The 16,251-nt window shown below is 35.4% G+C and overlaps 3 protein-coding genes and 1 non-coding gene across 4 annotated transcripts; 2 read left to right on the top strand and 2 right to left on the bottom strand.

Moving 5' to 3' along the window:
• Positions 1–561: 561 nt before the first annotated feature.
• LOC108361095 (J domain-containing protein CG6693) lies at positions 562–1,850 on the bottom strand. The gene has a single exon (XM_017613630.1). It carries the CDS (start codon positions 1,690–1,692, stop codon positions 826–828), a length of 867 nt encoding a protein of 288 aa, XP_017469119.1. The 5' UTR covers positions 1,693–1,850; the 3' UTR covers positions 562–825.
• A 628-nt stretch (positions 1,851–2,478) lies between these two features.
• Fntb (Farnesyl transferase beta subunit) lies at positions 2,479–4,733 on the bottom strand. Its single transcript, XM_017613629.1, has 6 exons — positions 4,510–4,733; positions 4,144–4,400; positions 3,641–4,076; positions 3,453–3,585; positions 3,286–3,388; positions 2,479–3,213 (listed from the first exon to the last, which is right to left on the bottom strand). The coding sequence occupies exons 1-6, from the start codon at positions 4,606–4,608 to the stop codon at positions 2,841–2,843; spliced, it is 1,401 nt and encodes a 466-aa protein (XP_017469118.1). The 5' UTR covers positions 4,609–4,733; the 3' UTR covers positions 2,479–2,840.
• A 423-nt stretch (positions 4,734–5,156) lies between these two features.
• LOC108361093 (uncharacterized) lies at positions 5,157–7,630 on the top strand. The gene is made up of 7 exons (XM_017613628.1): positions 5,157–5,277; positions 5,356–5,465; positions 5,559–5,639; positions 5,918–6,059; positions 6,137–6,446; positions 6,796–7,048; positions 7,114–7,630. The coding sequence occupies exons 1-7, from the start codon at positions 5,157–5,159 to the stop codon at positions 7,318–7,320; spliced, it is 1,224 nt and encodes a 407-aa protein (XP_017469117.1). The 3' UTR covers positions 7,321–7,630.
• TRNAT-AGU (transfer RNA threonine (anticodon AGU)) lies at positions 6,595–6,668 on the top strand. The gene has a single exon. It is a non-coding gene; the product is annotated as a tRNA-Thr (tRNA).
• Positions 7,631–16,251: the final 8,621 nt, after the last annotated feature.

Below are 16,251 nucleotides of genomic sequence, written 5' to 3'. Positions count from 1 at the left end.
CGAGCAAATTAGGGTATAAGTGGACGGCTATAACGTACGCACTGCGGATTGAATTGGTCGCCTTATCGATGAAAACAGTTTAATTTTCATTAAACTCTTTAAAACGGTAAAACTATGAAACAAATGGCTTGTTCGAGGCACGTAATAAAAGCGGCATTACTGCTGTACTCTTGAAAAATGGCACCATTGTTGCAACTGCCCAACTGATAATACATTGTTGGAAATTCACACAGAACGCGCTACTTTAATAATTCGCGCAACACTGTGGTTGTGATTGCATCTGGAACAAGCCCAAAGCTTTGACGCGGCGCATCTAGTTGCGCAATAGTTGCAATTTCGTACTAGTCCAAACTACCATTTTTTACTGGAAATCGTTCCCGTACTGTGACAAATAAGAGAGAAGCTACCAGTAGTCATGTAGATTAGCAAAACTTTAATGGAATGTTTGGCAGTTAGTAGAACAGTTTGAGGCTGACGTGGAGTATCACCTCCTCCCATAATAAAATAATTATAGCCCATATGAAGTTTACACCACAATTAATACCTTAAACGTTAACTTTCTATGAGCGGAAGTTTTACATTCTATTAAAATGCTCAGAAATACTCAACCAGATAACGCATTCATATTATATCAAGACTAAAACCAATAGTATATGTATCTAATTTATAAGCCTTAGCTGAACTAGACATTTTATATCAAATTTTCAGAGTACAAAACAAGTGGAAAATAGTTACTGCTTACTGCAAACTGAAATTTTTTCATCGCATATACATACATACATAAATAACGCCATAATAATAATATAATAATTAGACTGTTTTTATTCATTTGCGCTTTTTCTGTACTTTTCCTGCTCTTACACCATTCACGTTCGACGGTGTGCCGGTTTCCTTCTTTTTTGACGATATCTTTTTCTTCGAAGTAGTTTTCTTTTGACGGATTTCGAAAACATCCGTATCATCCTCACCCCCGTATTTCTCCATCAACTTGTCCATAAGCGAATTGAAATTGGACTCACGGGCCTGGTTCCGTTCCATAATTTGCTTTTCCAAATTATTTTCCTGCTCCTTTTTGGCGTTTATCTTCTCTACCTCCTTGGATTCCCGTGCATATTTGGTGTGGCGCCGCTGTCTCTTCTGAGCTGGTTCATTGGTAAAGATTTTATATTCTGGTACTTCACCAGCGTCAATCATTTCCCGTATGATCTTCTGCAGGCGCGGTTCATCTTTCACATTAAAAAACGGCACCTCATTCATAATCCGGTTTATGCAGCCTTTGCCCAAGAGGTACGCCTTCTTCATGTCATTACGCTCTAATTCGGAACCCACATACGACTTTTCATAATTGGAAATATCTTCAACAGTGAGTTTTTTGAACATCTGCCTCCATAAGTCCAGCCAAGAGCTGAGTTTTCCCTCAGTGATATCATCTTCCTCATCAATAATACCTTGCTCATCATACAAACCGCGCCGGTCATTGTCGGATAGAACTTGATAGACCTTTGATAACACTTTGAATTTTTCCGTTGCATTGGATTTGTCATCATCCTTAACGCGATCTGGATGAACTTGTAGTGACAACTTATAATAGGCCTTTTTTATGTCCTTCGGCAATGCATTCTTTTCCAACTCGAGCATTTTGTAGATATCGCGTTCGCCAAAGTATTTTTCACATAAATCTAATAAGCCCATTATGAACGATTATACCAGCTTTTAACTTTGATGAATAAATGTAAATTTAATTCAATAAACAAAAAATTCCACTGGATGTTGCAAAAGAAATGTCGAAGAAAATTCAGCGAAGGCGCGCGAAATGTAATGCTAAAAATTGATAGGCAGGGTTGCAAACGCTTGTATACAAAATGAAAACGAAAGATTGAAATTAATCGATTACTGGTTACTGGTTACTGGAATTTCAGTAGAAAAAGTTTATAATATGTCGCAAAAGAAATTTAAATATTGTTTAATCTAACTTATTTTTTTATGCCATAGGAATATATTCTACAAGGTATTTTTTGACAGGCATTCAAATGCCATATTAGTAAATGTCTTGACATGAGAGTTGATCATGCAAAATTCCTCTGAAACAACGCTTGTAATATTTTATTTCATTTAAAAATTTAACTTTTAATTTTTGAAATTATAAAAAAGGGACTTCAGTCTACGTCCCGTAGGGAACCCACGGGCCTGGCCCGTAATAAATTAAGCGTTTTCACACGCTTTTCTGTAAATTGATACCGTTGATAATCTGATAAAGGTGAAACGTAATTAATTAATATCAATCGAGCTTTCACCTACCAGGCCTTTTGGGCTGCTAAGAACAAATATATACTAAACAGGGACTTCCAATCAAAGTCAGAATTCGTTGTCTCGAATCCTTGCAATTATCAAAAATAAATACGTTTAAAAACTATTTGGCCATACATATATAAAAACTCATATCCATTCTAATAGCAAATCGAATGAACACTTTAGTAATAAGTTTTCTTTTAAAGACATTTGACATTTATTTTAGAAATATATGACAATAGAAAAAGGAAAAAATCAATCGTTCAAAAACTGCACCAGAGAATACATTTACAATACATAGCTACAATTTTTAGAGGACGACTTTTGAGCGGCTTGTGAGCGAGGGTAAGTAGATCATGGATTTGCTTCCTTTAGCCGATCGGAAGGCATCTCTTATTATAATTTTTTTTTTTTTATAATACATATGTAGGAGAATTTTTATCGAACAGCAAAATATACCCCATGTTATGTTACCTTTGTTCTAACAACGATTTTATTACAATGACTCATTGAACTGCGAGCTTCAAACATAATGTAGTAGTTTTTATTTATCAGTTCGATATTGATGAGCTCAATGAGGAAACGGGCCCTTCTTCCTCTTCTTCAGTGCCATTTACACCTTCCTCCGTTTGCATGGGATTTACGCTTGACGCAATTTCTCGTTCATTACTATCTTCATCTCCACTAGGCGGTGAGTCGTGTTGAGATCTACACGCGTTTGTATCATCTTTACATTTTTGGTTTAGTTGTTCAAAGTGGGCTAGTGATGAGGCAACAGCACGTGGCGGGACATTAAAAAGCGGATGTGTTGGTGAGAGCTCATTTACTGGGTCGCCTAACACTTTAGGATTGAGTGAAGATTCAGAGTGCTGGGCAATCGAAACGCCACTTAGAGTATAGCAGGTATGGTAGAGATCTTGTGGCCTAATTTGAAAAAAATAAATAAAAATAAAATTATGTTACAAGTTAAGTACACTAAAGGATCGTTCCACTTACTTGCCAGGTTTGTCGATCAAACCACCATTCGCCTTTTGACAACACAGCAATATGTATTCCTGTAAAGCGCTGGTATCAAAAAGTGATGGCTTTAAAAGCTCTCCTAAAAATAGAATAAGCAATATTTCTTCCTATATACATACATATTTTTGGCGAGTTATATGTACCTTCTTGCGAGATAATAGCCTGTGTTATGGGTATTGTAGCTCCAACCCAAAAAGAATAACAGCCATCGACTAGTTTATTAGTACGTCCTTGAAAACCCCCTTCGAAAGGCATTTGGCGTTGCAAATTCCATTTCTGCGGTAAATTATTATTATTGTTGTGAAATACTTATCAACATATTAATATTTACCAGCAGTTGGTGTGTATCACATTTGTGTCCTTCGTCTAGCATTGCCAAAGCTGCAATACCACAAAATGTGTAACCGCCATGCGCTTCCAAGTCCGGCGCTCCTCCAAATCCACCTTCATATGTCTGACAACTAGCAATCCAATCACCTGTTTTGTCAAACAGTTTTTCCAAAACTTCGGCAGGCATATTTGTCAGTTTAGCACACGAGATAGCGCAATATGCGCCACGCACATCCGTCTCGCCATCTACATGTAAACGAAACGAACCATCTGGCTCACGTACGGAAAACAAAAATTGCATCAATGAATCTCGATCAATGGCACGATACGCACTTGGCGTGCCAATAATGCATAAGCTGTTAACAGCTGCATATGTGGGCGCTAGATGAGGATATTGGCCGGGACCGCCTGCGAATCCCCCGTTCGGATGACGACACCTTCGCATAAAATATAACAGATCTCAATTTACAAATTCCGAATATATGAACCGTTTAGGTTACGTACTTGGTTAGGAATTGTACCACATGCTCCAGTGTCTCTTCATCAAAGGTGAAATTCAATAAATGCGCTGCCTGTAATATCCAGTATACGTTCCACGGTCGACTACTATCTAGGCACTCATAATTTGTAGGTAACCGGCGCAGCATTGATTCCAAGTAGCGTTGGTGTTCTTCGCGATGAATTTTCGCTACCTTTGCATCCAGGTACTGCATTTGTTGAAAGCGATTGAAACATTTTTCGATGGAATTCTCCGTCTTTTGCTGTTGAGCGGTCAAAATGTTATGCACAAGTGAAAATTTGACGACAAAAATTTGATTTAGTTTATGTATTAGCATAGCTCTTTAGCGATGACAACTTATTGGAGCTCACCTGTTCGCGAGATGTAATTGTTGATATTCGTTCATCGTCGAATTTCAGACGCTTGAGTGAGGCGTAATCCCGAAAAGTAGGTTCTGCATCCATATCCATGTCTATTAAATTTTGTGTTATTTTATTGCTCGTAGAAATAAACCAAAAGAAAAAGAACTAACAGTTGCAACAAATGAAAAACAACAAGAATTTGGCAGGAGCGCTGCCCGGGTTGCTTTGTGGCAATAAAGTATGTTGCAAAAGGGTTGTAGCTTTACGCTTTACATTTTACAGGTCTATTCTGCGCTGGTAATAAAAATTTGGTAACCGGTAAATTTAGTTATCATCTCATAAGCTGGTAACAAAGTATTGCCCGTGAAATTTAATATAAATATTGGAAATACATTTTTCCGGTTACAAAATCTTCGTTAACGTTTAGAATAGACCTGTAACAATGTTACCAGTTCTTGTCACCGCGATTTTAGGTATCTTGGTAATCCAGTTAAAATATTTATCAATTCAGCTATGAAGAATTGAGCAAATCTTGGCGTTGCATATTTAACGGGGCAATAATTTGTTACCAGCTTTCTCGTTTTTATTATATTAAATTGTATATGCAAATATTTTCAAGCTTATGCTAGGTTTTATTTAAATTTTTTTTCAGCAATATGAATGTGTTGTATATTTGGAGTTTAATATATTTTGCTATAAATACTGTCTTTGGGAAAATTACCGTTAATAAAGTTATAGTGCGTATACCAAGGCCAAATGATATCGGTCTTATATTCGGTAAGTTCAGTTAAAAAAAAACTAAGTCTTAATATTTTATTATTATCCGTGTTCAATAATCGTTTTCTTATCGCATAGATTTAACCGTTATTAACGCACCGTGCAAAGAGCGAGAGGCATTGGAGTTTCGCATACGTTCAGATGGGACGTGTAGCGTAAATGTAACGGAGTGCATAACCATGAAAAATGTAAGAATGTGGCATAATTTTGATTCTGAAATTGATTATAACAAAAAAAAAAAACACAAGATATAACTAATGTACATATAAAAAATATAACAGGCTGGGCGCGTGGTGGGTGGTAACTTCGGGTTACTTGATGCAGGTGCAGCAGAAGTCGTATCATTGATCTGGCCTACTGTGGTATGATAAATAACATTACGATAGGGTACTCAAATAAACTGTTAAATAATTCGAAGAGCTCGAAAACGTCAAAGCTTTTACTGTTTTCTATAAAATTTATGGGGTATATTTATAGTCAAAATAAAGTCGACATTAAGGCTAGGAATATCTACCAAAAGAGCAGCAACTAACTTTAGAGTCGACTTTATTTCGATTATAAATTCAGCCCATTTTGAGCTTAAGCGAGTCCCCTAAATAAAAATTAGCTTTTTAACCAATTCTTTTTTCACGTTCAAAAGTCACTATATAATCGTGTTGGATCCTGTCCCATTATTGTTACCGCTAAAAATATTCGAAACATTGAGGAGCATCAGAAGCATACCATACATTTCGATACACGTTTTACGACGCTAGATCCCGAAGGACATACGCTGCGAAAAAGTGAGTTAAAAAGTAATTACAAAAAATAAAGACTACACAATTGCTTACTTATCACAATTCATACTAAACTGTTTTAGGACCTGACTATAAGGATTGTAAAAATTGGGACAAGGAATATTTGAAAAATTGCACACCTGTCAACTGTGAAGAACGTTACTTTGGACAGCGTAGTTTTTACAATGAGACTACGCAACATTGCGACGAGGTGCCAGCATGTGACAAACCAAATATGATTTATAACTTTTATACCAACGAATGTTTTATACCGGAAAATTTTTTTACTGCTGAAGATTTGAAAAAGATACAAAGTGGTGATTTCGTAGATGAAAATGCACATGAAGAAGAGATAGCGCAAGCAAAGACACAGGCAAGTATGGAAACACATACATATAAGCGAATAAAATGTATTGCGAAAAAAGTACTATTAATAGTACCAAATAGTTGCATTGGTTACCCTGCTACTATAATAAATGAATTTCCTACATGCTGATAAGGCATGTATATGTAAAGCACTTTAACACACGCGTCGTTCAAGGGCGCCGTGGCTTAGTTGGTTAAAGCGCCTGTCTAGTAAACAGGAGATCGTGAGTTCGAATCTCGCCGGGGCCTGTGCGGTGGTTGTCGCATACAAAGTTTTTTTTTTCTAAACTATAATTTTTTATTGTTTTTTTTCCCAGAATGATGGTGAAAAAAAATTTGTTGTAAGCATTCCATGCGACGACACCAACCAAAAAACATGCGATAAAAAATATCAGCAACAAAAACAAAATCAGCAACGAAAACAACATCAGCAACAACAACAGCAACACGCTGACTTTAAACGCGCTGTCGATGATTTTGATGAAGAATTTAAAAATTTAATGGAATCAAAATTTTTTGATACAGCTTATGGTGGTGGTGACGGCGCAGAGTCTACACAGTCCATAGTAAAAACAGAGAAAACATACATGCCATACTGGCTGAAAGGCATTTTGGAGGGCCTAGCGGTAGTAAGTTCTCTTGGCGTAAAACGCTCTCTTCGCTAGAGAATAATACGAAATTTTTTATGAAAAAGGTTGGTGCTATCATCTTTTTGCAGGTTCTTGCCACGGTTGCTATTTATGTGCTCATTTGTTTTGTGATCTTTCTGATTGTCACATGGATATCACGTCGCCAATTTAAATGCAATGCGGATACTAGTTGTGTTCTGCGTTCGCCAACGGCATCGGATGGTGGCGATGAGCCATTGATAACACCGTCCAGTTTACTATCGCAGCGCTGATTCATGAGAAAGGCTGGAAATATGTATGTACAATACAAACATATGTACATCGTTATTTAAAAATTTCGGGATTTTTATGAATTTTAATTATGAAGTGAATTTTTATTGAAATTCTTATGTAAAATAAGTCGCTGAGTTCGAAAATCTACGTAATATTTACATATTATGTACATATTTTTATTTTCTGCCATGAATTTACAAATTGCGGTTTTGACCGTTCAAACGAAGTGACATGCATACAAATCACATTTGTGCCTATTAAAATTACTCTCTTATGTTCGAATATTTTTAAGGCACTAAAAAACAATTACTGGCTAACAAATACATATATGTATGCACTGAAAGTGCATTAAAAACAGTTTATGTATTTAAAATTTTAAATATATTTCGCACTATATCAAAAATTATATAAATACAAGTTTTAAACTTTGTACAAAATTTAGAAAACTTTAAAGTTTTCAATGACAAAAAAAAAAAAATTCTTTAGTAGATATAGTAGTAGATATAGAGATAGTATTTTGTAAATGAATAAAAAAAATAAATTTGTTTTTAAATATAGCTCACACTATAGAAAAACTGTATGCATACATACATATGTTTGTAAATTTAATTTTTAAACTTTTTATAGAATTAAAAAAAAAAATTATTTCCATAAAAATTTTAAATTTTTAAAAAATTTTTTTTAGGAAAATTTCCAGTATTCAGCTAATGTAGTTTTTGTATAATAATGCGCAAGTTCAAAGTGGCCGAAAATTCCAGTTGATTTTGAGATTTTTTTATGGATGACGGTCTTGTGCAATTTTTTCAATATAAGGCATGCATTTTATAAAGGGGAAAATGCTCAACATGAGCAAACACAAATGCATAAATCAGTGTTTTGAGGACGTCGTTCTGTCAGTATCGTTTGAACGACTATCGTTTCAAAGTTACGTGATTCATGCCCAGAACTTTGAGCTACTTCGAACTTGCATTGTGCTAAAACTAAATTAGGAGAACTGTATACTGAAAATTTTCCAAAAATTTTTTTTTCAAAAGCTTGAAAATTTAATAAAAATTTGATAAAATTTTTTAAGTTTTGTACAAAGTCTCATTCTTAGATTTTTGTATAATACGAGCTACATACATATATTTAATTTTTTTTTATTAATTTACAAAATTCTATCTCATTAAAAAAAATTATAGTGGTAAGTTATGCGTGAACGCCAATGTACATACATACAGTATCGGTCATATCTATAGCACGCCATTTCAAAGTGATATTGTGTGCAACTTATATTTATTTATTTATTTTTGAGAATTTTCAATTAAAATACAGTGCTTTCTCTAACAAACCCCATATAAACCCAAGTTTAACAATTTGTAGAAAACTTCAAAAAAGTGGTAAACTTCAAAGAAGTGTTTGAATTTTTCTGAATACACAGTTTTATAGCCCAATCAATTTTAGTCTGATAATGTGCAAGTTTCAAGTGACTGAAAATTACCGTTGATTTTTTAGAATTTTTTTCTCCAAAGGTGTTGCGGTTTTCATCCATATACAAATAAATTGAGTTTATTCATTATATGGAAGCCAATGCGACAAAAAAATTCTAAAAAATTAACGGTAATTCGTAGCCACTTGAAATTTGCACATTATCAGACTAAAATTGCAGTGGCTCAAAAACTGTGTACTCGAAAAAATTCTAACACTTCCGAGAAAAAAGTTTGAAACTTAGGTGAAAATTTGTCGCACTTTTTTGAAGAATTCTACAAATGGTTAAACTTGGGTTTATACGGGGTTTGTTAGAGAAAGAACTATATTTTAATTGAAAATTCTTAAAAATAAATAAATAAACATAAGTGGCACACAATATCACTTTGAAATGGCGTGCTATAGATATGACCGATACTGTATGTAAATACATACATACATACTTATGTACATACATACATATGTATATGTATATTAAAACCGTAAATTTGTTAAAATTGAATAAACCTTTTCTAGATTATAAGCCTATAAAGTTGTCACTGAAACTTTAGTTAATTTAGCCGCACTGATGGTTTTGAAGGTCCGTCCAACAAACAGTGGGGCAGATCGCAAAAGGAACTCTACTTAGCTATGCTGAAAAAGATTTCGAAAAGGCAACGCCAAATATTTTCTAGGAATACGAAAAAGCTCGGCTCCACGCTCTCACCAGCTCTGTTGCCTAGAGATGGCATAGGTAAAACCAGAGTCTTTGTGAAGAGTTATGCAGCGTCTCCGCCTTCAGGCTGACACCCTGCACTGGTACACAGACGGCTCGAAGACGCCCGAAGGGGAAGTAGGCGATGGAATTTGCGGAGCCAGAACCAGGATCCTTGTCCCTATGAGAAATATGCGAGCACCTTTCAAGTGGAAGTTTACGCCATCTAACCCTAGAGTAACCTAAGGAGAGGGGCACAACAGATCTCCTTGCTAAAGGGTCAAGGTTTTAAAAGAGCTATTTGCACAATAGACAACTAGGTCGGGGTGTACACGTTAATTTAATATTTATCTACATACATACATATGTATGTTTTTCCATAGTACATTTTTTAGTTACATACGAGTAGTATTCCGATAGCATTTGCTAAAGTTGATTTTTGCACCTGTTCATTTGCTTCAATATTATTATTTGAATTATTTATCCCCTCTCTTTGTTTCGCGCAGTAAATACTTATGGGGCAAATCTGAAAAACAGGACACTTACAAAAAAATACGTTTAATTCCTTAATATGTGGGCACACCTACTATGTTTGTATTTTGTAATTAATTTTCATCAAGTGCTTCAAAAGTTAGACGAGGAAAAAACATTAAGTCTCGGTGCAAGTGTAAATTTGAGCAAATATTTTGAAAGTTGAACTCACTTAATTGGGACGTTCTAAATTCAATGGCATCGCCCGTTTTACCAGATTGGCTCCGGTTTTCGAGATAACGGTACTTGAAAGTTTGATTAAATATTTACTATTTTATAAATAAATCACACAGTTTTGAAGTTATTTTACTAAAATTTTGCACATGACTATTTTTTAATATTTCCTTAAATAAGTCCGGAAATCGTTGAAATATGCTCACTTTAACCAATAGTTTCCATACAACTGATTGTTCAGATATGTGGTTTGGCCTCTAATTTCATCATAAAGACAAAGTTAACAGTGTTTATGACGAACAAAAATAACATTAAATTTCTTACCCTCTTAACTGGAGGAGTTATATCTAACACAAAACCGCTTTCGATGATTTAATGGAATACTTAGGGTAATATTAAAAGACGGTCATGTGCAAAATGTTAGTAAAATAACATCAAAACTGAGGAAATTATTTATAAAATAGTTAAAATTTGAGCAAAGTTTCAAGTATTGCTATTACGAAAAGTGGAGCCAAACTGGCAAAACTGGGGGGCGCCATTGAATATAGAAGGATCAAAATTTCAAATCACTATCTGGGGTGCTTCAAAAGTTATGACATAATTAATTTTTCACCTCTTAAAAATTACGTAAAAAATTCATTTGTTTTTAATATCTTTTTTCAGTGAAAACATCTATAACTCAAAAGTTATGCAACAAATTGACCAAGGCGCATCTATACACGGTGGTGTTACTAGCAACAGCTGATTTGATATTTTCGTTTCTACACTAACTAGTTCACTAGTTCAGCAGAATGTCATCCAAAACGAAATGGCGCAACTTTAGGATGTCAACAAAACGAAATGGCGAAAGTTATCTTCTATTCCCTTTCGTTTTGACATCCTGATGTACCAAAAAGCAATAACAAAACAAATTGCTGCCACCTTATATGGATGCGCCTTGAAATTGACTCAACATTTTTTTGAGGCTTCCAGTATACGTCTATGAATTATATCCAAAAGCAACCAGCTTGATATACAGTTGTCCACAAAATAATAGGAGTGCGATATTTTTACCAGTTTTNTTTACAACAATGAAAATAAAGCTAAATAACACAAAGGCTATCTGTTTTTTTAGATTTGCCCATATGTGTTGGTCACAAATATTCAAAAATACATATGTACCTACATACATAGCACATATGTACATATGTATGTACGTCCACTTTCATGTGTCCCATCATATTTATGCGCATCATTTGCTTACTTTAAGATAAGAAAAATTAACGAACTGTGCATAAAATTAGCTAATAAATGGGAACGATCGTTGAACGGAAGGGTTACTCATTTTAATTATAACGCATGTGTAGATATGGTAGGTATGTATGTATGCATGTAAGAATACAGGTTAGTGTGAACTTGTGGTAGTTTATACATATTTACTATGTACTAAGTATGTGTGTCCGATCGACGTCATGTAAACCCGGGTCAAATTGCTAGTGCCGATAAAAGATATTAGTAGAACTGAAATTAAAATTATGTCATAAAATATAAATGACAAACTGCACTCGAATTAAAACATATCGAATTTGCGGAAATTTTCAAGATAAGGGCAAGTTTCTGTAAGAAAAAACACGGCAACCTAGCGATCGACGTCCAAATGAATTTAAATTAAGGGGCGAACACTTTTTAATCCTCTGAAAATAGTGGAAAAGGCGAACCCGAGCCTCCAGTCGATGGCAATAGACTCGATGTTCCACCTATGACTATGGCGAGCAATTGAAAGCGATTGAAAAACAACAAAGCTGCTGGAACTGACAGCCTGCCAGCTGAGTTATTGAAATACGATGGCAAGGAGTTAATAAGCCGCTTACATGAACGGTGCCACCGTCTCACAAGGCAAGATACTCACATAACCCAGCATCTCTTCACATGCGCCTCCAACCCTACGACCCTGACAACAGAAGCGCTCTGGACCGCGGTCATCGACGCCGCCCGCTTTCTCGGCCTCAAGCTTGCGGAGTCGGAGGATAAAGACACGATGATTCATGACAGAACCTGGGGGGTTGAGCACTGCTGCTACAACAATAACAACAACCACAAATCCACCATTCTTGAAGTGTTCAGCAACCTCTTCGGCATAATAATTTTTTAAAATTTTTTTAGTTGCTTTCATTATTATGAAATAGTTTTTTTTTTTACCAATTATTCGACTTTTGCTTTGTTTCTTTGTTTTGGTTCACTCTTTCGTTTTCGTTTAACAGCTACTTTCGATAAATATCCGATAAAAATTAGGGAAGACCACGATTTCTTCGTAATTCGCAAGATATTTGAGACTTAATTACTTACAAATGATGTAATTCGCTCTCAAAATTTTGTATGGCGAATTACGTAATGTAAGTTATTTTGCAAATAAAATCAATCAAATCAATGTATTTCAGAATTTTTAGCAATTTGCATGAAAAAGCCAACAATTTTTTATTTTACAATTTAATTTTTACTTAAAAAACTAACAGTATTAGTTAAAAATATCCATCAAAAGACTGAGTAAATCAGAAAAACTCATGTAATTTAAGTTTTTTTGAAACATTTATGTGATGAAATAGTTTTATTTTTTTATTTTTTTTTGTTGCGTAATACCTACTCGAATCACAAATTAGTTTTTTAAGAGAAAAACCACAAAGGCCTGTGTAATGAGAGACCCGATGGTGTGCGTATTCTTTAATTTATAACGATTTTCGTGAAAAAATAAAAATTAATTGATTTAAAATAAAAATTTTATTAGAAACCCCAACAGTATTAGTTAAGAATACACGCAAAAAGACTAGCTAATTCAGAAAGACTTATGTAATTTCGAAGGTACCGTAACACTATGAAAAATGAAAAAAAAAAAGTAATTTTGTCTGACTTTGGTAACACCAGCAGCTCCGTCAGTATTGGGTAGGACCTCACCAGTTTCTATCAATGCGACTCTCTTTAAGATTCGACTTTAAATGGCGAAGATATGACAAAAAATGTTAAAGGCGACCCCTACTTGCGACTAAAAATTTTTTTTCCAAATTGCCTTGCAAAAATATACTCAGTGGTGTACGGCGAACATTTTCTTTCTAATACCTACTTACATACATATGTATGTATGCTGCCTTAAGGCAAATATGAGGGCGATCTGAAAAACGAGTTTCGTCGTCCGAAGGCAATGGGAGCACTTTTCACTGAATGGTGCAGCTGACAAATGTTGGCTAGTACCCAAATGATATGTGACATTTTTCTTTGTATACTTGTACCCTTTTGACGGATGAATGTCAAATTTCGTACACTAATTGTTGTCGTTTAATTAAAGTGCAATTTCTTGGAAGTTCATTACAAGTTGAGGTGGAGCGCAAAATGTTGAATGACATTAATGAAAAGCAATTTGCGAAAATACATACATACATATGTATATACATACTTACAAAACTTACATGTGCACTTTATAAATTATAAAATTATGCTTGCAAAATCTTAGTAGGTACTTGGTTGCAACTGATCCTTGATCTTATCGTCACATGTCCTTTGCATTCTATTAGTGGTTGGAGTTGTTGCTTAACAAAAGTTGTGGCAAAAAAGTTATAGGAAGCAGAAGTGTAAGGAAACATCCAGCTCCCCCTTGCACTTGCGTTAAATATTCGTGTTATGTAGTTATGTACGCCCATTTGTCCTCCTGCATTTTGGTCTGCCGACATTTTTGATGGCATTTTGCGCTGCAAACTTAATGGCTTTTTGTTGTTCACTTTTTTTGGCGTCCTCTGTTTCTTACTTAATCACAATTAATATTTTTTTAATTTCATTTGCGAGCAGATATGTATGTATGTATTTCCTTTTATGCTTTCTCTCTCTCTCTCTCTCCTTGGTTTTGCTTTGTTTTACGCTGCTACAATTTATTGTTGTTGTAATACTTAAAAAATATGCTGCTTTTATGTGCATTTTTATGTTTTAATCAAATTGCTCGCCTGCAACTTAACTTCGCTTGGCTAACAGCCGACTGCTGCCCTTAATGGACGCCGCCGTCCTACGACGCCACTCTACTCAGCTTTATTACCATTGCTACTAGTCGTATGTATGTATGTTATATACATATGTATGTAAGTAGCGGTGCCGCAAACTTATTTGCCACAAAAGTGGTAAAATGGCAATGGTAATTAATCATTAGCCACTTTAATTTATTCAAGTCGCATGCTGAATGCTTTTTGGTCACCCTTCTTTTTTTGGAGGGTTTGCACTTTTAAGTACCCGTAAATATATTTGTAGGCGGCCACAATTATACGCGATGGGCAGGTGACAGTTTTATGATACATTGCCAAGCAGTAGTACTTCATTTGCTGATCGGTGTATAGAGGAGAATTTGAGAGGTAATTGCACACACACATATAAATAATATTTATTAATATTTGTTTAACCTCGATGGAGGTATGTAGTCAAAAAACCATAAAAAGGTTACGGAATCTGTAAAAAAAACTTCACCAAACCAAGCTTCAGGCAGTGTCCCAACTTTTTCAAATATCGAACGCAATTTTCAAGTCCGAAGAGATGCAAACCCCACTGTTCGGTAACGGATAGTGCCCTAAAACCGTTTGCAGAACCTCAGGATGGATGTTAATGCCTCGCTCCCTTTTCGGTGACAGGCTGCTAATGAAAACCTTTCCACCAAACTCCCTTGTCACAGCACTGAGAGTGAGGTAAGCTTCGAGCACCACATTGAACGACATATTATTGTGCCTCAAGGACATACATATGTACATGTTGGGAGGAGTGGGGTAGAGTAAGATCTTCATCGCATCCGTCGATGTGCCTTTTTTATCGCGATAGCTGAACTGAATTCCCAAGACCAAGACCTTTGAGCTCAGTGTCCAAAAATGTAGCTAGCCGAACAGTTGGGATCTACCTTTTTCCTGCGAACAGCCGCAGCTCCGCTTTCACAGGTTTGTCATCTAATTATTCAGTTCGGACTGCATTCGATCGCAGAGCACTTGCAGATTACTCTCAATAATGGCTTTGCAAAGGTCATCATCGTAGTTGGTTGGTGCTTCCACCGGATAGAAGTATGATATAATTTGAAACGAATTTCCGTCAAAATTGGTAGTTGCATTCCCTAACTCGCAAGAAGAATTTACAGGAACTTACCACAAAGCGTTCCCGTACTCGATTCTCTGGCTTCTTTTGCTTTTTGACAGTTTTAGAGGTTTTATTCAGAAAAGTTGAGGAATGCAACTGGTTTTTAGACAAAAGGGAAAAACGAAAAAGGACTCAGCGCTAAAACCGTTATGAATCGAAACCCAATTTGAAAGGAGATGACTCGAATATGCTCAAAATGCGTTATCATCAGCAAACGTTCATTCGCAAAGTATTACTAAGTAGGCGAAGTTTCGAGTATGTAGTAGACAGGACAGCTCCCTGGATGTGCCCCTGGCTGATTAAAAAGAGGCAGTATTAGTTCTAAAAGCTATTCCGTCCACAAGCATAGCGAGAATCTAAAGTCCCGAACGAGTTTGAGATTGACAACTTATTTAGTGGAGAGCTTGTTAGTACGTCAGCAAAGGACTGGATTCATATTCTGCTCAAAATTTTAAAATAAAACCCCTATTATCCTATGTCACACCAACTTTTAACTGAATTTTAAACTACATATTCCAATACTCAAACATTGTCAGTAATAAATATTTGAGTTCCCTACTAAATTTCACCCACCAGCGCTGTCGTTCACACATTTTTGGCAGGAAATAATTAATTTGCCGAATTCCAATTAAAATTGTTTGCGCTCTCATTAAAAGCGCGTCAGCATTGCGGCCAAATGCAGAGCTCAAGGCTCGTTTGTCTTAAAAAAAAAAAAGACACACAAATACAGTTCAAGTTGAGGCATAAGACACCACACTGAAGGATGGCAGTTTATTTGGTCAGCCAAGGGAAGCAGCGAAGAAAAAAATCTCAGTTGAGTCTGAGTATTGTAAAAAAAATTAAGGAAATAAAAAGAAAAAAACTAAAATAATGAGATCGCTTCGCACCATCTCAAATTGCTCATTAACATTTTGTGTACGCGATATCGCTTTGTGAA

This window comes from Rhagoletis zephyria, unplaced genomic scaffold (assembly GCF_001687245.7).
Source record: "Rhagoletis zephyria isolate East Lansing unplaced genomic scaffold, Rhagoletis_zephyria_1.1 Rzeph_scaffold_00696, whole genome shotgun sequence".
Taxonomy (NCBI): Eukaryota; Metazoa; Arthropoda; class Insecta; order Diptera; family Tephritidae; genus Rhagoletis; species Rhagoletis zephyria.
This window is presented reverse-complemented; position numbering and strand designations above follow the sequence as displayed.